This window comes from Lolium perenne, chromosome 6 (assembly GCF_019359855.2).
Source record: "Lolium perenne isolate Kyuss_39 chromosome 6, Kyuss_2.0, whole genome shotgun sequence".
NCBI classification, from domain to species: Eukaryota; Viridiplantae; Streptophyta; class Magnoliopsida; order Poales; family Poaceae; genus Lolium; species Lolium perenne.
The window spans coordinates 173,395,264-173,409,978 of NC_067249.2; the positions used below are offsets into that span (position 1 = coordinate 173,395,264).

The 14,715-nt window shown below is 38.5% G+C and overlaps 1 protein-coding gene and 1 long non-coding RNA gene across 13 annotated transcripts; one reads left to right on the forward strand and one right to left on the reverse strand.

Annotated features, from left to right (window-relative positions):
* Positions 1-1,234: 1,234 nt before the first annotated feature.
* LOC127309456 (DUF21 domain-containing protein At2g14520-like) lies at positions 1,235-6,397 on the forward strand. The gene is made up of 12 exons (XM_071822347.1): positions 1,235-1,243; positions 1,339-1,443; positions 1,526-1,609; positions 1,681-1,794; positions 1,880-1,966; positions 3,305-3,444; positions 3,579-3,666; positions 4,465-4,538; positions 5,196-5,329; positions 5,445-5,686; positions 6,027-6,050; positions 6,245-6,397. The coding sequence occupies exons 1-12, from the start codon at positions 1,235-1,237 to the stop codon at positions 6,395-6,397; spliced, it is 1,254 nt and encodes a 417-aa protein (XP_071678448.1).
* Positions 6,398-8,199: 1,802 nt separating this feature from the next.
* On the reverse strand, positions 8,200-14,344 carry LOC127306918 (uncharacterized). Of its 12 annotated transcripts, XR_007854967.2 has the most exons (11): positions 14,010-14,339; positions 13,668-13,818; positions 13,433-13,582; positions 13,307-13,346; positions 12,756-12,840; positions 11,828-11,921; positions 11,626-11,677; positions 10,716-10,881; positions 9,635-9,704; positions 9,445-9,518; positions 8,200-8,904 (listed from the first exon to the last, which is right to left on the reverse strand). It is a non-coding gene; the product is annotated as an uncharacterized lncRNA (long non-coding RNA). The 12 variants fall into 12 exon arrangements; XR_007854963.2 differs by having other exon boundaries at positions 10,716-11,677; positions 14,010-14,343; XR_007854959.2 differs by having other exon boundaries at positions 8,200-8,547; positions 8,827-8,904; positions 10,716-11,921; positions 14,010-14,343.
* Between the last annotated feature and the right edge of the window lie 371 nt (positions 14,345-14,715).

Sequence of the window (14,715 nt, forward strand, 5' to 3'; positions counted from 1 at the left end):
GGAATTATTTTTGTTGTGGATGGATCGGAACTTGCACAAGTGTTCTTTTTTTTGTTCTCTTAGCTAAATTCATGCTATTCGTCAGGAGGTCTTGCCAACGTTATACTGTATCTTTGCCTAGTGGGTTAATTGGGCTTGATCACCGTGAAAGTTTGACTATACAACGAGTTAGTGACATGCTGCACTTGGCTTCTTCCTTTGGAAAGTGACAGGTGTGGCATAGAAGGCAAAAATTATGTGAGATTGTGGATCTTAGTACTAGATAGAAATAGTGGTCTGGTATTTTTTTTTACCACAAAAGAAAAATACTCCGACTTCATATAACTATGGGGTTGTTTGTTAAAAAAAACTCAGGGTATTAGTTAGCTCAAAATGGTGCGCTAAATTACAAAGCTCAAAACACGGATCGATCTGTTAAACTTGTTCAAATAAAACATACTCTGCTCCGCGGCTCCACCCCAGCTTGCCTCAGTAAGATGCCACCTTAGGAGCACCTCACTGGCCTATTGCCCGTTGTCGGTGTTGATTTAGATATGTGGTTGGTCGGATTCTGTTGCTCTGTTACCAACAGCTTGTCATTTTGTCGAACATCTTGTAGGCATTGGTTCCACCAAGGAATCGATTGACGAATGTTGGAAGCATGTTGTAACAAAGAATTGGTGAATAATTTCATGTTATTATTTGTATGGATCGGTCATTATTTGTAAATGTCCTCTTTTTTTTGTTGTGTTCGATAAATTCGTGATATTCACAGATAGGCATTGTCAATCTTGTACATTTGCTCTGTGGGTTATTGGGCTTGATCACCTCGGAAGTTTGTTTTCGTCCTGTTCAAGTGCATGCTGCATTGACTTCCTTCTTTCGGAAAGTGAATGGTCATGGCACTGACACAGTAGAGGGCGGAAATCATGAGATAGTTGGCTGTTTGTACAAGTTAGAAAAATACTCTGGTCTTCCTATATTTTTTTTAATGCTGGGCGATTACTGAACCCTGATATAATTGGAGAATGACGAATTCTACCCCCTCTGTTCCAAAATATATCCTATACCTTGTCCTATGTTAAAGTTGACCATGTTTCTACAAAAAAAATACAGCACCCACAATATTAAAGATATACACTATGGAAACATATTTTATGATGGATCTGTTGATGTTGGTTCGGTATTGTAGATGTTGCTATTTTTCCGTAAACCTTATTAAACTAACTTTGACTTATGGGTCTTATATGTTGGAATGGAGGGAGTAGGCTCTGTTTAGTTGATTGAAATGCAAAAGACGTCCACTTCTCTTTTTTTCTTTGGACAGTATTTATAAATGCAAATATGAATTATTTCTAGGTTAGCAGTAATAATAGTACTTTTGCAGCTAAGATATTGCCTGTGGTAAAAAACCAGCACCTGCTGTTATGTACACTTCTGATCTGCAATGCTATAGCCATGGAGGTATTGTTACCATTCAAGCTATGTTTGAACCCCCATCCCCTAAAATTAAGTAGCTGATAACATACTTCTACATTCTTATTAGGCATTGCCAATATTTCTTGATGGCTTGGTGACTGCTTGGGGTGCGATTTTGATCTCTGTGACATTGATTCTGCTGTTTGGTGAGGTGAGTCATAAAGATTTCACTTGTGAGACTCAGCTACTGGGTATCATGTGCTAATAGTTTGATATAAACAGATCTTACCACAATCCATCTGCTCACGCTATGGGCTGGCGATTGGCGCCTCAGTTGCTCCATTTGTCCGAGTGCTTGTTTGGATCTGCTTTCCTGTTGCATTTCCGATAGCCAAGGTATTGATACTACTAAACCTAGTGCCGTTATCATTACAGAACAAGTTACCATGAATTTACTTTTTTTTTCCCCTTTCTGTTCCAGCTGCTGGACTATATGCTTGGTCATGGTAAAGCAGCCCTTTTCCGTAGAGCTGAGCTAAAAACACTTGTGACACTGCATGGAAATGAGGTATCTAATCTTGTAAACTGAAATACTGTGTAACTATGTCTATGTGGGTCTTACACACCCGTATGTATTTATTAATGAGATAAATAGAACTGATCATCTAATCTTGTAAACTGAAATACCCTGTAACTCTCGACCGCACACACTTGTAATTATCTATTCGTGTACCTACTTTTTTGTGCTTCTGCACCCTAACATGATATGTGGGTCACATGTATTGTGTAATTTTTACCGGGAAATGCAATTTAGGACGCTTCACAGGAGAAGTTTGTGCATCATCTTAAATTAAATCTGCATCCCTTGGACACTGAAAGCATTTTCACGACACAATGATATACTCTGCCGATAATTTTTCGCATGAAGCAGATAATATGCAAGTGTGACGTATGAAATCTGAAGATATTATTTATATGCAGTCTGATCTGCGGTAGGATATAGAGAGGCTCAGATTCAAAGTAGACAAATAGCTATATATATGATAATGATATAGTGATATGGATTGATTTCAGAGGCTGTGTTATGTGTGTCCAAGATACTAGCTTAGATGATATATCATGTGCTTGTGTCTAGTTTATAAGAATTTTGGTACTAAAATCAAAGAAAAAATATAAAATCTGTGATTGAGATTGTGCCAACTCAAATCGTGGTGAAATGAAATCCACTGGTCGATCCAAAAGAAACGCTGAATTATGTAGAAGGGAATATGAAAAAATAGTAAAATCCACCAGTAAACTAGGGTTTTATTTGCTGGGTTGGTCTGGGATTTGTTGCTTTTTTTTGCGAATCTCTGGGATTTGTTGCCAGAACTGGTAAATTGAACTTGATTACCGACAGTCTGATCACCAAGCAACCTAGGAAACTGCTGCTGCTTACAAGGAAGATCAACTGGCGATTCATAGTGTGAACATGGATTACTGATACATATGATTAGATATAATCACTTTGATTTTCTGCTGGGAAGTATGCTTGTGTTGATCCTTCTGTCCCAGGCAAGTTGGTGTAGGCTAGATATGAAACCCAAACTGAAACTAGTGGAAAATGCAAGTAAAGCAGAAAATAGTGAAAAATGAAGTCAAGCAGAAAGTAGTGGAAAATAAATTATGCCCCAATGAGTTTCTAATGGGTTTCATATCCATAGGAATGGCTAGTTTTTACATTGGCTTGCCAAGCCTATCACAACCCTCGTCCTTTACCCAGGCTTGGGCTCTGCTATGCCTAGAGAGACATAGGCGGAGTTCCTAATAACCGTTATCAATATTTTTTAAAATTTACCAAGCATGCTCCTTTATCCTCTTTTGCCTACATTCCTGGTTTTTAGCCATCCGACTTGTTATTTAACAGGCTGGTAAAGGTGGAGAGTTAACCCATGATGAAACTACTATAATAGCTGGAGCTCTTGAACTCAGTGAAAAGAAAGCTAAAGATGCTATGACGCCGCTTTGTGAAACATTTGTGATTGATATAAATGGGAAGCTCGACAGGTATTGGATTTGTGTAGTCTGAACAAGAATTCCATTAAATATTTGCTACAGTTAGGTGTGTTTTTTAAACCATTTTTAGATGCATTTATGTCCTGTTGCACATAGTCCAATCATTTGTGTTCTCTTCTGCACAGGAAACTAATGCAAGAGGTCATTGAGAAGGGTCATAGCAGGGTGCCAGTTTATTATGAAAGGGAGACAAACATTATTGGATTGATATTGGTAAGGCTATCTTCTGCTTTTGAAAACTATGATACACATTTCTGTGTCTGTCATGGGTTTTTAATTTGGACATGAGTTTCTGCCCTGTTGCCTTGCTGCTAGAGTGATTTTTTCAGCATTGTAAGATTCAGAAAATTGACCAGGTAGTTTTTGCCCAAGTGAAATCCACGAGCGATTCTGTAGATAAAAGGCAGAAAAATGGTGTTTGGTGGACTCTGGGGCCCTTTGTCAATAGTGTTGTGAAGTGTATAGGTGGATTGCACTAGCTCTTTCCATCAGTTCGGACTTTTGGTTGCATTGACTAGTGCATGAAGGTTGACAAAGAGTAGTTTGATTTAATATTTGTACGACTGAGTGCAGAGTCAGAGTAGAATGGTTTCTTTTGTAGTAATGTACTAACTTGTATTTGAATTATGGTAGCATATTGTTTGCAAAATGGGGTGTCTGTGTATTTATGTGCTCAGATGAGCATAATTTGTGAAGATGCCACTAAAATTTGCATGTTGTCCCTGTTATCATGTAGCAATATTGCATCGCTTTATTAGTCTTACGCAGTAGTTCAACTTTTTGTTTGTATAGGGTAAGGACATGTAATTTTGTAGCGCCTGATACTTGTTTTCACCCTTTACAAGAAGTGATAGTTTTGTTGTAGTTATTTTGTCTATCTGATGAATAATTTTTGGCGGTATATTCTAGTTTCTTTGGTATCAAATGTATAACTGATAATCTTCCATATGTTTTGACAAAATATATGTGCAATTGTAGTGTACTCATATACCATTTGCTGCATATTTTCAGGTGAAGAATTTATTATCGATAAACCCTGATGATGAAATACCCATAAAGAGTGTAACTATCCGCAAAATTCCTCGGTATGGTATAAACCTACTCCCTCTGTTTACAAATATAAGACGTTTTAGACATTTCAAAGTGGACTAGATACACACCATAATGAGTGAATCTCCACCCTAAAAGTAGAGTAGATATATACCAAAATAGACGAATCTACAGAAAGCTAAAACATCTTATATTAGTGAACTGAGGGAGTATAAGTTATTGCCTTTGCTCAACATTCTAGTAATCTATGTTGTTAAATACTGTACAATTTCCCCTATTCTGTGCTACTTTTAGTAGCTGTCAATAACCGGTCTGTAATTGAAACACACAAAGGGCTGTCATTGGATGATCTGTATAATTCAAAATACAATTTTCTGTTATACTTGGTTTATATATATATGCCCAATTATACTTACTTTCTCCCTGCCTTAAACAAGACTTTAAACTGGATTGGAGATTAACAGAGATGGTCTATACTAGAATTGCAGACTAGTTTTGTTTCATCCTTGTCACCTTACATGCATTTCTTATCTCTAAAATGTGGTGAAAATTATGAGGAGAATTCTAGATTAAATGCATGAAGTGGAATACACGAACACAATGACATGGAATTTTGTTCGTTCGAAATTCAGAAGTTGTGTACCGAGTATTTGTATGCTCAGCTTACACACCCCTACCTTCTTAAATGTCAGCGTTTCAGAAGACTTGCCCCTCTATGACATCCTAAATGAGTTCCAGAAGGGCCACAGCCACATGGCAGTTGTCATCAGGCAAAACATTCCAGACTACCCAGCTAAACAGCTCAACAATGGTGGTGAAACTCTTGGTGAGAGCCTCCGCAGTTTGCCGCACTCCTTCATTTTTATGTGTCACATGTATAATCTGCTATTTAGTTTAACTCAGTTTCTCACAGTTTTACTTTGTTTTGGTGCTGGAAACAGAGGTTGCCATTGCCATCGATGATAAACCTGGTGAAAAGTCTGTGAAAAACCTTACTCCTCTGAGGAGATGGAAGAGTTACCCCAACACCCTGAACTCTAATACAGGAAGCAGGAGGGGCAAATGGTCCAAGGATCAATCAGATGTTCTTCAAGTACACGAGGAGCCATTGCCCACGCTCAGCGAATATGAAGAAGCTGTGGGTATCATAACAATGGAGGATGTCATTGAAGAACTGCTACAGGTTAGTGGTTGCAAAGAGTTCAGATTTTTATCTTCTCAAAACGTACTAATGCATTGCATTTGTGAGCATGTGCTTGGATATGTACATTATAAGTGACATTCAAATCAATAAGTATTCCAAAAAAAACGTTTCATATAGTAAACTCGTAATGGTAGTTTTCCTTGTGCATGACGTAAGGTGGGCTGAGCTTGAGTGATCAGTAATTATTCAGCCTTGTCGATCATTGTGGCCTTAGATAAAGCTTTTAAGCGGCTAGCTGTTTGTTCTCCCTGAATCAAGCATATCTATAGATTTTTTTTCCAATATTATATTGACTGTTCTCCAATTTTGTGCTGTGCAGGAAGAGATATACGATGAAACAGATGTACACGTTGAGGAGCAAGATCAATAACACATTGCTGGAGTTTCCACTCCCCATTTTGGACCTGAAAAGTCACGTGCCACGCCAGTTTTGTGCTGAGGGGGAGAACAATCTGTAATGAAACGTTGTAGTAGTAAATGTGTATAGACGATGATACTGAACATTAGTTCGTATGAACTGTTGATGTGAATGTTTAGTACGTTGGTAGGAAGAACATTGGATTGCGCTTGGCCCTGAAGCTGCAGGATTGCAATGTTCCTGGAAACCGTACCGAGCATCCTGAATTCCTGATTCCCGAGACGTTGACGCGGCAGTGGTACATCCTGATTCCTGAGAAAACCCCATCCTGAACCTGTCGGAGGGAGCCGGGGTTGAGTCAAAAAAAAATGGCACAAATTGATGAGATATCATTTCCATTTTTTGTTAAAAAAAATAGTACCTTTTGATGCAAAAATGGCCTTTCCTTGATATCGAACATAATGCATAAGAGGATCCATAAAAAAAACCATATGGTTTTACTAGAAAAAACCAGGGTGCATTATCCAAAAATGTTCCATCTTCCTAGAAAAGTGGATTCGTTCCAAAAAAGTTGCAGAAGATACTAATGGTAAGCAAGAAGATTGTTTACGAAGAAACAACTAGAAAATTTCATATTTTGATACATAACAGTTATATAGGAATTGAAATAGTCTTTCATTTTTTTAAAAAGAAAAATAGATTTCATTGAAGTAATAAAATTATTCCAATTTGAAAAATTATTGAGAAAGAATCACAATAAATGCAAAGATAGAACATCTTGAATACGGTATTGAAGGAGTTGAACCAAGATTTCAAAATGGATAGGATAGGGTATTTCTATATGTGATAATAATCCAAATGCAAAAAAAATTCTTCTAAAAAGGGAAATATTGAATGTGCCTTACTGGTGGGAAGTTCTTCTTTTCTCTTTTAACGTACTAGATGACCGGTTGCGCCCAGGCGCAACCTTTGGAAGCAAAAGCCAGAAAACATAACTATAAGTAGAAACATAATCTATAGAGCAATTAAATAAAGCAAACTAGTAATGCAGTTTCTTATAGAAATAATCTTATACAAAAGGGAGTCGAAAGGGTGCCAAAGATACACAATAGAACAGTCAAATCAGGTTTACCAAGGGTAGTAGGAAAATAGTAATACAACACATAACATAGAACTAAAATGCGGCGAATTTCATCAGTTGTATGCATGATCAGTTTACCAAAAGGAGTTGTGAAGTACTAACATGTAGATTGTAAGGTTGATGGCTTTACATGTGAATCTATGTGAACAATACATTTCATTTTGTTTGGAAATAATATTTTATGTGATTACTGATTAGATGGCGCAAGTACCAGACCTCAATATCTTAGGAGAGTAGAGGATCTCTCACACATGCATCCTGAAATTGAGACATGTCTTGTGCCATAAGAGACATGTTGTCTTCTTTAGTGATAGTCATGATGAGGTTGCAGACTTGCACTGCTCGGTTCCCGGGTGCAATCCAAGTCAATTAACTCCTACCGCTCTCTCTTGAGTTGCCTTCCCCGGCTCCAGTAATCCAAGTCAATTAACTCCTGCCCGCTCTCTCTTGAGTTGTCTTCCCCGACTCTAGTCTAATGATCGCGGAAGAGGGCTTCGTTGTTATCAGGCTTTTCTTCTCTTTCTATATGGATCTTCTCTTTTATCTGTTGTTTACTTGTAATTTCATTTATTTGTAAGCTATTATTGGTATCTATTCAAGAAATATATGGGACTTTATTATTTTAAAGCCTTGGGTGCCTTCTATTTAAAAATCTTAAGCCATATGTTTCATCTTGCTATTATTGGTATCTATTCAAGAAATATATGGGAGTTTATTGTTTGCTTGCTGGTTGGTTTTATATATATTCATATTGCTATGTTAGTCATGTATGATGCTATATGTGTTTTCATTGACTGAATGCGCAAGTGGCAGCGTCAGAATTTAAGCCAAAATTTTTATCTTGTTTTAGGGCATGTTTCTGCCTTGCCGGTGTCAGAATCACACACGTTCTTAGAGTTTCGACGGTACAAATGCAATGTCTAAGCATGAACTTAAATTTATCACTCACAATAGCAGATTGTCAGACCGAACATATACATTCGTGCACGTCAGTTGATGTTGGATTCACAAATAGGAGAATTTTATTTTCATGAAGGGAATAACCCGACCAATCATAGATGCAGTATAAATATATCATAGGAGGGACAGAAGTCTATTAAAATGTCATGTAATTTGTAGCGCTTGGTATTGATTAGACAACAGCACTGTACAAAACTATTGGGCAATTGCAAACAGTAGTCTAACGAGCTACCTAGAAGGTTAAAGCTCCTTACAAAAAAAAAAAGATCTCAAGCAGTCACTTGGCAATAACTTTTGTGCATGCCATATGGATCTGCTCTTTTGGGGCTATCCTGGACCAGCCATAGCAGGCACTCTTACTCAAGTTGTTGCTCGTAGTCACTGCAATATTAAGCATCAGGTCACATTTTCTATTGAATAGCAATTAAAAACTATAGCGATCACGGATCGCCATAACTACACTAAAACATCATTGTTTAAATCCAAATCAATAGTGTAACAAATACCCGTACTGAAAAAGTTTGTTATACAGTACAATTAGTTCCCATTTCATGATTGATAGCTCATATACTTGTGCATCCCTCAAGCATGAATCATAAATATTTACGGAAGATAAATTACAAGTACATTAATATAAAAGGCAAAAAAAATACTAATCACCAAATGCCAGCTGTTGTCACCGACAGTGCAAGAATCTCCTGCCACCGAAACCCAAACATTAAAATCTGAGCTCAACATCTGCAAAGCAGCCAAGTAAAAGAAAAAATGTCAGCACATATATTTTATAGCAAAACAGTAAATTTGAATCGTATAAGACAGCTTATCATCATAAATAACCCGTCAAGTCGGTGAGAAAAGATATCGATGGTACCATACATACTGAATTCAACTAAGATATAAAAGAAAACTTACTTTGAGTCAGGTTATGTAAATATTCATCAAAATAAGCAAGCTATATGCTAACACTGTGTAGTTCAAATCATTGAGCCTGTACAGAAATTTACATTGTGTAGTTCATAACTAAATATAAATTTGTTTCAAGCTGAGTAAAAAGAACCAGAGAATCAGTTTTAATTAAACAAGCACATGCCACTCGTAAGTTGACAACAAAAATGGATCCATTATGGGGAGACAAAATTACAGAGACTGTGTGCATGCCAAGGAAACATTAAATAAAGATTGATTCAGAACTATGAAGAGCCAGCAACGGGAAGAACTTTGGACCATAACAACCATATACGATTAAAAAATGCCTAAAAGTAGATGTAACTGCATTACCCATTCTTTAGAACTATGCACTTCTGTACCATGCTTTAATCTGAATTGACAGTAGGCGTGACGCTAGAGATGAACTGAAAGAATAGAGGGTCAGGGGAATGTTCATGGACTGTTCTTTGTGCATATATTCTCGACAGTCGGCTTAAATTTCGAAAACTGAAGCCATTGAAATATGGACGCATGATCTCACCAGAATAAATTATAGCAAAAATACCTTCGTGGGCTCAAATTCAGTACATGTTCCATCTGATCGTCTACCTCTGTAAAATAGCAAGCAAAAGGTCTTGCTTCAGCGGAAACAGAACAATAAGTATGTAGCAAAACAATAATCTACAGCAATGAGGAAACATTCTTATAATCAATAGCAGTTAAGAAAACGTATATTAAAGGCATAGTTGCTCGTATTATTTGTTAGACTGAAGCTAAGCACTATAAATAAGCCAGTTCATTAACCAATCTACTCTTAGAAAAGGCCAATAACATAAATAAATCTATAGCAAAATAAGCAATAACCATAAATACATAAATTCCTCAACCGATCCAAGCAAGATTTAGGCTGCCACACCAGAAAGTTTGTTTACAAAAACCCAGATCCCTAGAAACTCAATATCCAAACAAGACCTAAATGTGTGGTGATAGTGTTGTGCCCGAGGCTGGCTGAGGAAGCTGCAGAATACGCCGACAAGTAAATCACAAGGCATTGGGCCGGTTCTCTAAACACTCGATATCCACACATCCAAACAGAAAGAGAAAACAACTAAAACAAGCTAAATTGCGAATCAAGGAAGAGTGCAGATCAACCAGTAGGCCTTGGTGTTTCAGTATATCTGCACTCTTCCTTGATTCGCAATTTAGCTTGTTTCTTCCCCATCGTCCATCCTCTCAAGGGAAAAGCAAACAGAAAACTGCATTCTTTATTCCTCTTTTACTCAACTAAATTTTATCCCTAGTAAAAATAATTCCCTAATATTTAATAAACATGATTTCACCGCAAAGTAGATGCAAGGATCACCGTGACATACATCGCGAAACAATGAGCAAATTTATGTGTGTTAAGTTTGCACACAAAAAGGTCACTCAAAGTTTACGTTCAGATACAATGCAAGAACAGTTTCAGTAGTGAGTTGGCAACTAAGTAGGTCCACATTGTCTCTAAAAAGAAAAAAATGTGTGAGCCACCGAACTTTCACAACTTAGATCAGAACCCCCACAACGATTCTCAAGGCTGAAGACAATACCAACTGAACAATGAAATTAAGACAATAAGTCACCAGCCAGAATACTACTTCCTCCAGCCATTAGCACTACCGATTGACATGGTCCTGCCTTGCGAGAGAGAGGCCAACGGCCTTGGTCCCCAATAATGGCTCTTGCAATGGAGTAAGTGGAGAGGGACATATCAATATGAATCTCTTGAACCCTTTTCAGAATTTGAACCTGCACATATCTCAACAATGAGCTTGGCAAGGATTAATAGATGACCCGGTGCGCCCCGGCGCGAGGCAAAAGCAAGACAATACTGTAACCATAAGTTTGAATGAGCTGATGTTTGTTTAGTTGTCCAAGAATTTAGTAGGTTTTTGAAAGCTTCAAATCATGTACTACCTCCGTCCTAAAAAAAGCTTCTCAACTTTGTCCAAATACGGATGTACATAGACACCTTTTAGTTATAGATACATCCATTTTGGGGAAAAGGGGAGAAGCTTTTTTTGGAACGGAGGTAGTATAAGATTTTTTAAGGAGAATCAATCTTTCATGTATAAAGATAACATGTATAACAAATAAAATTTTGTAAAATAAGTGCAAACTGAAGCCTAAGACATTATCAGATTACTACAGAAATATAAAGGTGACTTGAAAATCTCAACAAATCAAAATACGTAAAAATAGTGTATTCTCGCTCATGCAAGTCATAGCTGATATCAAGAAACAAGTAACCCCATAATTTACGCGGGAATAGATTATCACATCATCTTTAAGGCCTACCGGGCATACAAACTAAAAGAGCTTCTTAAGGAGAATGGAAAGACAAATGAAAAAAAATGAGTGTCGCCTGTAATGATTTTTAAGCAAGGACGGTGTAACTCTCAGGTTAAATTGCAGTCCATTACTGGATGTAGCAACTGAACCAAATGCAGGATAAATTAAAATACACAAAAAGGGCGTACACTCATGATTTACCGTGAATGCCTGCCAACTGGAAGAGGGGTGCAACATAGTTGCATTCCGCTTCCTGAGAAATAGTTTCTTATTAAAGAGAAACACCAAACATCTAGCACAACAGAACGGTGCTAAGCTCTAGCACAACAGAACGGTGGTAAGCTCTAGCATTTCTCACCCAACAATGATATCCATGATACATAGAGGTGGAGAGGTATATTACCTTTCATGGTACTAATTGGCAAGCTGCTCCAACTGCCATACATACTGCAGGTAAGTACACACCCGAATAGACTGTATGCGGCTCCAAGAGGCAGCTGGTACACACAAAAATGGCAAGCGTAATTAGAATCAATTAAAAGTGGCTAAAACAAGCCGAGTCTACCACTGAAAGAATAAAACGGCTCATGACAAAACACATTCTAGTTCTAGTAAAAAGTTATGACATGCGATTCTTGGATGATAGCAATGCAACGGCAGCATTCTGAGCAAATTGATGCCACACAAGTGAATATTAACAAGCATCTTACTTCCTTCTAGGCATTGATAACACATATTTGAATATAAAAGGAGAGGAAAGGAATCCACGGAAAAGTAAATATCTTACTTCCTACTGTATAATGATATGTCAGGTTGGCATCATCTATGAAATCTATTTCTTAGTATGCTTCAACTATATATTAGAAAGCATATTAACAAATTCTACGAAAATCATACATATTAACCGAGGTGCACTATAGGACCCTTTTATATCTGCATTGAGTACGAACAAGACCTTAGAAACATTATCCACTAATTCCACTCTCATATCAGACTATAATAAGAATGAGCTTTAGAAATTAGCACTCACATTTATAGGTGACAAGATGGATGATCATTTGTCAGTGAAACTAAAAGGCATGTTAATGAATTCTACAAAATCATATCTATTAACAAAGGTGCACTGCATGACCTTTTATATCTGCATTGAGTGCAAAGAGGAGCTTAGCAACATTATCAAATAATGTTATCAAGTAAACAGGAACAATTCTTCAAAGAGCTGATCAGATTAAACATGAACAATTTTCCTAGAGAAATCCTAAGAAGAAAACAAAAAGCTGGGTCATAACTATCTTGATCCTTTATGTAGTGCTTTCATATTTATTTGGTACCTCATGTCTCTGCAGCTCCAACACGGTTCGTATAATAAAGTTTCAGAAGCCAGGGATCATCTGCATTAGGGTAACAAAATCCTCCCTACATCAAAACAAAGTAAACCTGTCAAGATATCAGATGAAGCCTATCAATGTAAATCAAGCTTCGAGACTGAAAGCAAGCTTCAATGACTAAAACCAAGACACAAGAACAAAGTACACCGAACAAAAGATCACCAAAGCCTACCAGCCACTGTCAAAACATGAAAGTACGATAATGGGGGAAAATATAAACATGAATCAGGAGCAAATAATACATTCAGAAAATATCTCTAAATAAATATGTCTACATTTAGCAAATGTCCCTACATAGATATTTCAATATTAGATAACCCATGCACCAAATTAACCAGAAAATCAACCTCCACCAATCAGTCAAGTATATTCATCAATGTGCGCATCAGGAAGCTTATGTTCATGAACACCCCTCTACAACCTTATCGATGGGTCAACCAGAAAACCAAAACACGATACTGCACTAAGATGAGAGTTTGTTTTGTCTTAGTTACCTTTTCGAGCTGCTTGTTCTTGGACAACGCCATCGGAAACCTGCACAGTTACATCATTTCAGGGGCATCAGAACAAAACAAGCACACACGACCTCGGGAAATCACTGCACATTACTTCGCACTCACCATATCTCCCATACAAAATATCAATGTGCGCATCAGCAAGCTTAAGAATTGCCTTCTATAAAGAACACGGAAATACCCATTTATCAACCAGTTCATTGGCTAATTTCCTCATTGTTGCCTTCCTATTTCTACAAGGAAAGACAGTCATTCCTGCGTGGAGAAGAAAATGATTATTGGATATATTTAAACTGAAAGAAAACGAAGTGAAAGGCAAGATAAAAAATGAAAAAATCACCTCAGCCAGAGCCACCATGCTACACTGGATGCATCACAAACTCCCACACCGGGGCCACCCCTCCTCCTTGGTCCAACATGTTCTCCTGCATTTCTCTGAGAGACGAATGGTGCCACAGCCGGAGGGAGAAAGAAAAGGCAGAGGCGACGAGCTGCAACAATAAACTATCAGACCCCCCCAAAAAAACACAAATTATACCAGATGATTTGGTGGATAATACTTCAGATCTAGCAAATAATACACACGTGCAAGCACATGACCGACTAAAAAGGCCAAGGGTGAGGTAAATCTGCCATGGAGAAGGGGGTCAAGATTGGGTTCAAGGGTAACTGAAGTACTGACCTTCTGGCACCATTTTAGTCGGGAAGAAGACGAGAGGGGTGAGGGCCGGTGGGGGAGTGAAGAGGGCACACAACTTCTTCAGTTGAGGCCACCATCGTCCACCAACAGCGGCTACAGCCCCCCCACCCCACCCCACCCCACGGCCGCCACCTCCTGCACCAGCCTGTAGCGCCTCCTCCTCCCATGCACGTGTCACAGTTACTCCAATTTGGATAGCTGGAGGAGGGTGCCGGAGGGAGAGAAAATGAGAGAGGCGGCTGATTGGGGCCGGAGGAGAGGAGACGGGGATTGGGGGAGGAGTGGATGTGGTCGATTGGAGGCGGGGACTGATTTTACCGATCTAGGGTTTCACCTTCTGCGCCCACGCACACAGGAAAAGGAAGGGCTACGCAGACAAGCACCCACCGCTGGCTTTGTTCTCCTGACCCGCACACGCTTGGGCCAGTCGTTAGTCACGCATCCAAACAAGCGACAGGTGAAAAAAGAAATCACAGTATCCGACGGCTGTGGTGAAAAGTGGGAGGTAAATTTCACTGTTCGGACTGAATTGGATGGTCCAGATTGAGCGCCCCGTGAGGATGGCCTCAACAGCCGGGTAGGCTAGCACCCCTTATAGGTTAGAATTGGAAGTGTCTTCTTAGAATGATGAGGAGGCGGCGGCGAATCTAGTATGAAAATGTTGGGTTGGCTCAGTGACCTAAGATTG